Raw genomic sequence first — 11,280 nt, 5'->3', positions numbered from 1 at the left:
TCATTTCCTATTCTGTCTAATTTATTTTTACTATCAAAAGTACAAATAATTTATTTTCAAAATTTAGCCAGAAGCTCGAAAAGATAGCCAAACATCAATTGTGTTTTCGCCATTTAGCGAAAAATCAAAAAAATAAAATAAAATAGACACCAATCATTCATTCACCTTGTACTTTAGGAAAAAGATTTTTTTAACCTTTTTTACTTTAATCGACTAATTAATCTCCTTATTAGATTACCTTTTGTAATTAAATACCTATTGTTTCCATAAACAAAAAAAAACATTATTGACTTGACAATTTGACATCACTTTCAAAATTTATATTTCAATTAAAACACAAAAGAAAAAAGGGTTTAATTGAAAAAAAAAATACTTTTATATTATTATTATTATTTTTTCTTTTCAAAAAATCAAAAAATCATTTTTTTAAAAATTAAAGGTACAAAGATTATGATATTTAATTTTAATTAAGATAATTTTAAAATTAATAAATTACATGTGAAATATTTTATTTTTAAGGAGAATTAAGTATAATTTGATAGGTCAAAAAGTTATATTTTTTTTTAAAAAATATTTTTTATTACACCAGTTACATATATTATAAATATTTAAATACAGTGTATTTTGTAAATTGATATAAAAATGTTAAAATTTACCTTTTTTAGAGGTTATAGGTTATAAAAACTTGCGAAAATTTAAAATAGTTATTGTAAAAGTTAATATTTATATTTTCCGACAATTGTCACATAGAGGAGGGGGGATTTTTTTTTATTTCTCAAACAATATTAATATTTTAGTGAAAAAAAAATATAGGGGACATAGTAAGGAGTTTGGCGACTTTTTAACTAGACATTAAAAAATTAATATATAATCTTCTTCTTTTTAAAGAAATTTTTTTTGTTTGTTTTGTTATGTGTCAAAATACTAAATTAATAAATATATCTTTTTTTGTAAAAAAAAATTAACAAAAATAAAGGTAAAAATGTTGTACGCAAAAAAAATGGTTTATATTTTTAAAATTAGGAAAAAATCAGAATTATTTGTATATTTTTGATTATATATATCTATGGAGAAGAAGAACAAGATATAAGAGACATCTTTAATTTTTTTAAGTTGGATTGGACTGGTCCTGACTCGGCTTGTTAGGAACTATTTGACCTTCCTCTATTAGATAAGATTCGTAAGCTTTCGTGGTTATAAAACATACTTTATTAACGCGAAGAGGGAAAAAAAATGAATTAGCTAATCGATGAGTACAATACATATGTATATTTAAAATTGTATCGATGATAACACTTTACAATTTTAGAAGTGCTTAATATTCAAATTAAGGGGCGTTGTCATCTGATCACATTTTTGTCCTTATTTTTCTATATATAACTGCGCACCTATACAGGACAGATAATCAAGATTTGCAACACCGGCTCAAATTGTTTTTTTTAAGTAGTGGTAAGGTTTCTTATAATATTTAAAAATAGATTTTAAGTCCCGGTTCTAACATTTTCGAGGATTTCCGGTTTTGGAGGTTCCCCACCTTTAAGGGGATGAAAAAAAAGTTCAAGTATTCTCTAGACCATCGAAAATGGGATCAGCGCAACAACAATAATATAAACATTATCAGGATATCGAACAGTTAGGTTTAACTGTTCTGTACCATTCCGTTTCTTAGTCTCTGTTTGAATAAATTAATGTATCGGTTATTCCGGTTTAGAAAATCATATCGATTTTCGTTCGGGTTAATAAATTTTGATTTTTGTTTAAAAAATGCATGGAATCCCAAAAATGAAAACGGAGTCAATTTCTTTGGGACTATTCTTGAATAGATCCGTTACTTCTATCCAACCAAACTCCAAACATACTCGAGCAAAAAGATTTAAAATTTCAAAAGATCATATCTTTATTCAAATAATATCCACAACCTTAACTTTCTTTGGTAAGCTTGCATTACTCTTCTTCTAAGATTTAGGATCTCACAAAGTTTACTGGCTATCTTCCCAGAAGGTCTCTTCCTCCGACAGGGACTGGCTATAGCTATTCTTAAGGCGAATATCCAAGCTTCAATAGCAGTCTTCTCTCTAAAGATCTTCCCTAGACTAACTCTTCCTTTAATATTCTTCTCGTTTTTATGTTTTTTCATTTTTTTAAAAATTTTGGATTTATTAACAAATGTTTCTTTTTTTTAACAATAAATATTGTATATTTTAAATATTTATAATCAACATTTATTATCTTATTGTAATTTAAATATATTTAATCTTTTAATATTAAATTTATATTAAATATTTTTTATGGCATAATAAATAAATAATATGTTGAATTTTTCTTTATTTTATTACACAACTTGAATAAGAAATAAAAAGTTAAGTAACATAACATAAAAATCTGAATATTTAAAAAAAATATCATTATAAGAACTGCTATGACCGGGTTAAATCAACTCCCAAATTAAAGGTTCGGTTCTCTTTAGATATTTTATTATAATGCTCCCGTTATCGTTACGGTTCAGAAAATGAAAATGTTTCATTGAGCCTTTGCGGTTTTGTTTGAAACCCTGATACATATAAATTAGCTTTACCTTAGTCAGGTTAGCCTCCAATTTCTGAAAATTTTAAAATGCCTTTCGGTTCTCAGAAATTTAAAAGAGCGGTTATGATTCTGTCGTAGATTTGCCCCGCCAGATGTCGAAGGTTACGGTTATCACTTCTTATTAAATGCTTTGTACAATATTAGCGGCTCATTCAGGGTGCTATCTCTTGCTCCCTCTTCCCCCGGATGGCGTTATAAAGGCGATAAAAATTAAATTGTAATTTAGAAAATAATCGAATATTATAACACTAATTTAAATTTCCTATAATTATATTCATACAAATGTGTTTATTATTATTAATAGGACGGAATATATATTTTCTCCATAATTAATATTCTATGATTGAAATTAATTTATTTTTTTTATCGTAGATCTTTCATCGGACATATTTTTTTTCTGGCCCGATCCGAGAAAAAAATTGAAATTTTTCCGATGGAAGATTCAATATATCCCCTATTAGATTGTTACAAAAAATTACGATGTTTCAAAAAAAAAGAGGGAAAAATTATATGCGTTGATGGCAAAATAAAGTTTTTTCAAAGGATACTTAATATCTATAAGAAAAAACGCTTATTACAAAACCATTGCCCAAATCCGACGCCGTTTTTGGCCGACCCTAACTCACCCACTTGATCTGGCCTTGGTGGGTACCTTACTCTTAAGAGTGTATATTCCAGCTTATTTTTACTCTAATTAGCATACATATAAGTCTTAAGTATCGAAAATAAATAAAAATAGGCCCTTTACTCTCAACCCTTCCCTCACAAAAATATAACTTATCAATCCAAAATAATCCCTTTAATAATATTAAATAAATATAATATACATTACTAAAATTCCACTTTATTCATGTATATATATAACATATAAACATATTAAATCTTCCCCAATCAATCTCGTCTTCATCCAATATCTTCACTCCAAATAGCAAACAAAGAAACTTCTTAAAACCAACCCATGTGATGATTTCGTTTTCCTTCCATCCTCAAGGAAAACTAATTTTCCTGTCAGAAAATAACTGACATTTGATGTATTATATTAAATTTATTTCTTCTTTTTTTCAACAGCTACAAACAACATTAAGGATATAGCAAATATGAGTTTTTAGTAAATTTTAAAAATTTAAATATCATATCGCGAGTTTTAAAAAATAATTCTTATAGATCTTATTTTACCGGAATAGTATTCTATTCAAGACAGGATTCGTGAGCTCGGTTCTGTAAGGTGATTTTGGCAGAGATATGCGGTTCAAGTCCTGATTTATTTCAGAAATGGCAATCTAATTTTTAAGATGCCAATCAATTTTTTAAAAATATGTTGAATCAAAATTTTAAAAATATTATTCAATTTATTTTTGAAAATCTAAATTGATAAATTATTTTAAAGGGTATATAAAATATGATTATTGTCCAACTCAAGAAAATTGTAGTTACGTGATATTTAATTTTCTATTCGTTCTATTTATAATCATATTTTTGTAAGATTTGATTGGCTACCATTTTTAATATCTTAACCAGGGTTGCCAATCCATTAGTGTTGTTAGAAAGCCCGATTTGGGTCGATTTTTCAAAACGGGCCGATTAAGATTTTAGCTAAAATAATATTAGGTAAGCATCGAGATTTAGCAAATAGATGTCCAAGCATTTATGCCAGCTATAAGCAAAATCTTTAGGCTCACATATAATGTTATTTTGGTTATAATCTTAATAGAGCCGTTTTTATAAATTGACTCGAATCGGGCTATTTAACAACACTAATTGTTAGATTCATTCAAATAAAAAGCGGGAGAATTTAACCATAATTCAAAAAAAAAAATTTCATAACAAATAGTATTAATTTTTTCTACCGTGATTATTTGATAGTATATTATTTTTCTATAAAAACTTAAAATATACACACAAAAATATTTAAAAAATCGGTAATTTTTTTCAGAAGATTCTGTTAATTAAAATATTTTTCAAGTTTAAAATTATGTTTGATCAATAATTTAATTCTTAATTTTCCAATTTATTATGAAAAATTCGTATTTTTAGAGAAGAGAAGATTTTTAATGAATTTATTAGCTTATTTTGATTTTTTTAAATATTGGTTTTTGATTTATTTAAATATATTATATATATATAAAGATTTTGACTTTAAGTAATCGATACCCATATGATTCCCGGCGAATTGAAAAGTCTGAATGACACCCCTAATAGCAATTATTATTATATAAATAATATTTTTTTACAAAGATTAAATTCTATTTTTAATAATTTAATTTTTTTTTCCCCTTAAATTTATAATATTTTGATAAATTTTAAAAAGATTTCTCATATAAATTTTTTATTTAAAATGCACAAACATAAAATGGCGATATTGTCTAAAATTCGCAGGGTGATTGAAATTCTAGAATACGATTCTGGCATAATCAGAATTTTTTGTTTCAAAATGGCGCGCTATAGAAGATTTAAGTTTAAAAACCTCTCTCAGAATTTAAAATTTCTGGATGTAGAGCATGAAACTATTTTCATGAAAAACAAAAAATAAAAAAATCGAAATTAATTATAACAAATAAAACACATCATCTTGCTTAAAAAAATGGATTTATCTAATCATCTCCCACCCCACCCACTGCGCATTGCTCGTTAACACCATTTAAAACAAAATATGTTTCTTTCCCATTTTTTATAATAATCATTTTGTAATTTTCTCACATTTTTTCCCACAAATCAAATTTTCGATCTGGATTAGTTAGTATAGACAAATTGTTATTCTTACCCCCATAAACATTGGTAAAAAAAACATATTCTTATCACCATTTAATCTCCATTCATAAATAAATTTTCTTAAAAGTCAATAATTTATTAAAATATTTATTTTTTTAAAAATTAACATCATCGTATATAAATTTCAATTTATTGATTAAGATTTAATTTATTTTATTAGTAATAATAATCATGTATGTACTATATAATTTTTAAAAAAAAATGTAAAATATTAATATACATATCATATTTAGTATTTAATATAAATATTTATAGATTTAATATCTATATTATATATATACATAATTTTTTAAAATATTTTTCCATATCTTCTTAAATTACAACATCGTAAAGGAAATTTGATACCACATGTTTTAAATATTTATTTTTTCAATATAAGTTTTATTTTAAAATAATTTAAAAAATATGATTTTTATTTTAAATAATTTTTTTTTTAAAAAAAACTAAATTTTATTGGTAATTAAAAATATTAAAATTTAAAATTAATAATAGTAAGTATAAATTTAAAAATGATAAAACATATGTCATTTTGAAATATATTTTTGTATAACTTTTTGAATAATTCGGAAAGATTAAATATAAAACAAATTATGATATCGATATATCAAATCAATATCAATTTCGCATAAATATTTATGACTTCTTAATCATTATAATCCCAATATCTTTCTTCATTAAAGTTAACCTAAATTCTTCTTTATTAAGTATTAGCTGTTTAGCATACAAAAAATATCTTAAATTTTTTTTTATAATGAAACGATAAACAAATGTACGATCACAATATTTGTTCACTTAAAAATATGGAAAAATTAATAAATTTACCAGAAAACATCTCTTCAAACTTTGAAAAATCGCATTCGAAACAAGATGTGACCGGAAGCTTAGATGACTCCTATGGAGGTTGTGCGGAGAATAAATATGGGTTAAATTCCTTATCCGGCTCCATCAATAATCATTTTTCTGCATTCTCTCAGGACACTTATCAACCCCATCATCCACCTTTTCATTCGCCTTTTTTCCAGCTACCTACCGCCTATTATACCGGCTTAACGCCTTATTATCCGATTGTCATATCTTCGGCCCCTACTTTGATCTACGATACTTTAAGCCGACCAACATCTAAATGTGTGGACGAACCACATAATTTTATGTGCGGGATATATAACAACCTGGATTTGAAGGATGATAAAGAACAATTCGTACCGAATAAAGACGCTACAAAAAAATCACCTCTAAATGACCCTGATTTACCTATCATAGTTTCTAAGCCGAGTTCTGAAGATTCGGCGATAATTACGATTCCTAAACTCCGTCTAAGTTCCCCGACAAACGGCCACCTCGCGAATAACCATGATTCCTCTTTTCTTAATTCTTACTGTAGCACTCCTCCATTCTCCACCTTCCATGCTTACACTCACATACCTTCTATAATGTCCAATCTTTCCGATATTCCACTCAAGCCATCTATCATCGATCCTACCATCAATCACACTTCAGGGATTCTTGAACAAACAACGAATAACAATGGCAAGGGTGACAACATAGGGTTCGGGTTTACTCAAGATCAAATTGCGTGCGTGTGCGAGGTTTTGCAACAATCTGGTAACATAGAAAGATTGGCTCGATTTTTATGGTCCCTTCCAAGGGAGTGCCCCCATTTGCATTCTAACGAAAGCGTTCTTAAAGCTAAAGCAGTTGTAGCATTTCACACATCTGACTTCAAATCGCTTTACTTTATCCTGGAGAATAATGAATTTTCGTGTCATAATCATTCCAAGTTGCAGCAAATTTGGTTGAAAGCGCACTACCTCGAGGCGGAAAAGGCTCGAGGGGGTAGACCTCTAGGAGCTGTTGGCAAATACAGGGTTAGAAGGAAGTTTCCTTTGCCCAGGACAATATGGGATGGGGAAGAGACTAGTTATTGCTTCAAAGAAAAATCTCGCGGCATTTTGAGAGATTCTTACCGAGCTAATCCATATCCTTCCCCAAGGGAAAAGAGAGAGTTATCGGGTATCACCGGTTTATCCTCAACCCAAGTTAGTAATTGGTTTAAAAATAGACGACAAAGAGATAGGGCAGCCGAAATTAGAGAAAAGTTTGTTTATTAAATTAAAAAACATATATTATTATTTTAAATAATTTTTTTAAAAAGTTTTTTCTATTTTATTCATGTTTAAAAACTAGTTGTCAGATATTTTAAGCAAAATTTTTCTTTCAAAAAATCAAAATTACAGGGACGGCATTAAATACTCTGACAACGAAGATGACACTAAAACAGTCTCATCCTTCGAAGAAAAAGATAAAAACCTCGATATCGATTCCACGAAAGAAAAATACAACTACATTGAAGATCCCCAGGATGGTTATAGCTCATCCGAAGCTGGGGACGATAGATTTGCTGATTCATTGCTCACTGATAATGATTGTGGAGCTGGATACGAGCGAATATATGCCGTAAACATGACCTCCGTAAATAGCGGTAACAATAACCATTGCGCTTATTCCGTTGCGTCCTCCCTTCATCCTAGCAACTACATAAATTACACGAATCTTGATAATATCTGCTCTCAAACTGGAGATAACGTGAGCCACATAATTAACGATATAAACAGGGGACTAAGTGATACAGGGTATAATGGTTCTGCGATGTTCCCCTTTTTCGATACATCACAACATAAATCCAATATAAGCCCAGAATTTTTGCCCTTGAATAAAAGGATCAAACATTATTAAACATCCATGGTATTTAACTTAATACTTGCATATCTTATGAAATTGAGTGTAACGAGTTTTCATAAGATATTACAATTGTATACGCTAGATAATTTTTCATTTTTTTTATGTGATTCGCTAGGTCTCACGATATTTTAGAAAGGTTTGTGATTTGAAATAATTATATAAAATATTTACAATTTAATCTGTCAATATTTCAGGACTCTAAAAAAAATTTATATTTTATTTTAATACGCGCCGATAACATGTGATTTTATAGTCATACTACTTTATATAAATTTTTAAAATAAAATCATTTTTACTATATCTGATTGATTTGAAATATATTACATATCTTCGTAAGTTTTTTTGCAATTTTTTCAGAAAAAAAGAGAAAACCTTATAGATAAATGATTTATAATAAATATGGCCAAAACTTTTAAGAGTTATTTTAACTTGAATATATATATCCATTGGCGTAGCCAGGACGATTGATAAGGGAAATCCCCTCTCCAGAAATTCTGTTCTCGTAAATATTATTTTAAGTAATAATAAATTTCCCCTTACACATATTCCGCCAAAAAATGTATTATAATTATAAACAAGTATTTGAAAGAAAAATAAGTAAAAGTTAATAATGATTTAAAATAAATAACGACTATAATTGGAAATTTTTAGGAAAAAAAGCAGTTTTATACAAAATTATTTTTATAAAAAGACCCACAATAATGTGACCTTTAGACTTCCATTGAAAATTATGGATGAAAACCCACTTAATAATGCACTCCTCCCTTAGCAAACTCCTGGGTACGCCAATGTAATGTTATATCTAACATATCTCTTTCTCTTTATATATTAAATTAATGGAGACATTAAGTGTATAATCAGGGCTTCAAATCGAACCGCGAAACCGGAACGTACCGTTATAATTTCCTGAACTGTAACCGTAACAGAGCAGTAAAGAAATTATAAAAAGAGCTAACCGAACTGTTATAAATATATTTGAACCGGTTTAACCCGGTTCATAAGGGTTTTTGTAAATAATTAATTTTTAAATTACTAACCTAAATTTGACATTTTAATTGCGATTTTAATTCGTGATTTCTTTTCATATTAAAATAGTTTTACAATTAAATCGCTATTATCTTCATATCAATCAATACCAAGTTTATTGTTTTTACTTTATATTTTCAATTTAATAAAAATTAGGAAATTAACTAGTTAATTAGATAAGATATAATCATCATATTTAAAGTAAAAAAAGAATTATAAAAATATAATTTCAGTTAAATTTATATATGGTTTATGATTAATTTTCTTTAAAAAAATCAAATTGATAAAAACTGGAATGAATCGAAAAGAACCGTTTTAAATTTTAAACCTAACCGATATGAATTTCTTAAAAACCAAACCGCTATACTTAAGTGTTCGAAGCCTTGAGTATATCTTTGATTAAGGAGAGAAAAAGAATAGAAAAGGTTTAAAGAACATGTCAAGAAAAGAGATCATTTGATGGAAGAGATAAATCAGAGTAGTGTTGTTAAATTACCTAACTTTGACCATCTCTATTGTGTTTGAGTCAAGCTTTTAAACTAAAAAATTTAATTAAGCTTTTAAGTTGAGCCTCAACTTGATGATTGATTAGAATATTTCTGGATAAAAATATGGCTAAGCTATTTTTTTTAGTTGACTAAAGATAGGTAGCTTAACAACACTAAACAAAGTGAATAAATACTATTTTCTTGTTCGATTTTTTCTAATTTTTCAAAAAAAAGGAAGGAATATGCAAAAAAAAAGAAAAAGGAATTTTAAATTCATAACTTACACAAAAAAAAACAAACTCTAGTAAAATATGGATTATTATTAAATGATATACTATATAGATAGATCCCTGCTTAGCATATGCGGTGCCAAATTTTTATTAAAAAATAGCTTTAATTTAGATTTATTTTTTTCTCGTCGAATTGAACCGGGATTTAAAAATTCTTAGAAAAAAACAGGATAATTAGATATTTCTCTTGAGATCAGGACAAAAAAAAATATAATAAATTCTTTCGTAAATTTTATTATAAACGTTTATAAAAATAATTTTTAATTAATAATTTTTTTGTAAATTGTCAATTTAGTGTCAGGCCAAAAATATTAAATATTATAATTACAAAAAAAAGAATAAGTATCTTTGATTGAACAAGTTTGATTATTTATTGTTATTTATGTTAATATAGAAAAAAGAAACAGGTTTCAGAAAACATTTGAAGAAATCTGTGAATATATAATATTATCGCAATAGTTTAAATCAATTTTTTAAGAGTAGCAAAATAGCTCTCGAAAAAGAGATCCCTACTATCTTATTTTTTTTAAAAAAAGCAACCCGTTAGTTTAACCGATTATACGGTATTTCAGAATTTCAGAACTGAGACCGGGTATTCTAAAAAGTTCTAATGATGACGGGGGAAAAAGGATATTAGAAGCAGTATATGACTATCCTTAATTGGATGGTATCATTGATAAAGAATAACCTCTTATTCACCGTTTAGGGGACGGAAGAGGGAATGAAGTGAAGGAGATAAGAAAAAGAAAAAACGGAATGAGAGATGATAATAGAAAGAGAAGGATAAATATATGGAAGGAAAAATAAAAGGGAATGAAAAAAGAAAGAAAAGGAGGGAAAAATTAGGGAAAGCGAAAAGCAAGATTAATTTTTTTTTGCAGATAGGACTTGAAAGTTTCCCTATGAACAGTATAACTGGATAGTCGCGAAAAGTAAAACCACGCCATTAGTGGCGTTATAATAGAATTGATAGGAATCAAATATTTATTCCAAAAAATTATCGTTAGATAGGGAACAACCAAATAGATTTGAGTAAGAAGATTTGTTTTTTTGTTATTGCTTTGATTGTTATGAAATAATAATTAATGCTATTAGCTATTAAAAATAGCGCGTTACATTTTTTAATTGGTGATCGGTAACTACGCTACTTTTATATAGGTAATTAGTAGCGCGACTTTTAATTTCGAGTAGTTGTAGTTTATAAAAAAAAATACAATAATATTTTAAAATGATGAATATATTAATTTAAAATTATTTTATTTATAATTTGGATAAATAAAATGGATATATTTTATAGAAATTAAATTTATTCAAATCTATTAATTTGATTTTTTTTCCTCTGTAAATTTTATTGTAAAGCTTTAAGATTACCTATTTAAAGC

General features: G+C 27.0%; 1 protein-coding gene across 1 annotated transcript; it reads left to right on the top strand.

The window, feature by feature from the left end:
* The first annotated feature begins 6,050 nt into the window (after positions 1-6,050).
* LOC135922631 (uncharacterized) lies at positions 6,051-8,267 on the top strand. Its single transcript, XM_065457050.1, has 2 exons — positions 6,051-7,450; positions 7,590-8,267. Exons 1-2 carry the CDS (start codon positions 6,123-6,125, stop codon positions 8,086-8,088), a joined length of 1,827 nt encoding a protein of 608 aa, XP_065313122.1. The 5' UTR covers positions 6,051-6,122; the 3' UTR covers positions 8,089-8,267.
* The last annotated feature ends 3,013 nt before the right edge of the window (positions 8,268-11,280 follow it).

This window comes from Gordionus sp. m RMFG-2023, chromosome 1 (assembly GCF_954871325.1).
Source record: "Gordionus sp. m RMFG-2023 chromosome 1, tfGorSpeb1-WG-v2, whole genome shotgun sequence".
Lineage (NCBI taxonomy): Eukaryota > Metazoa > Nematomorpha > Gordioida > Chordodea > Parachordodidae > Gordionus > Gordionus sp. m RMFG-2023.
This window is presented reverse-complemented; position numbering and strand designations above follow the sequence as displayed.

Bases quoted from the DNA above. Each gene is read 5' to 3' on its own strand.
- LOC135922631 (XM_065457050.1), top strand. From the start codon at position 6,123: ATGTACGATCACAATATTTGTTCACTTAAAAATATGGAAAAATTAATA. The intron at 7,451-7,589 runs GTTTGTTTATTA...TCAAAATTACAG, and splicing joins GCAGCCGAAATTAGAGAAAA to GGACGGCATTAAATACTCTG.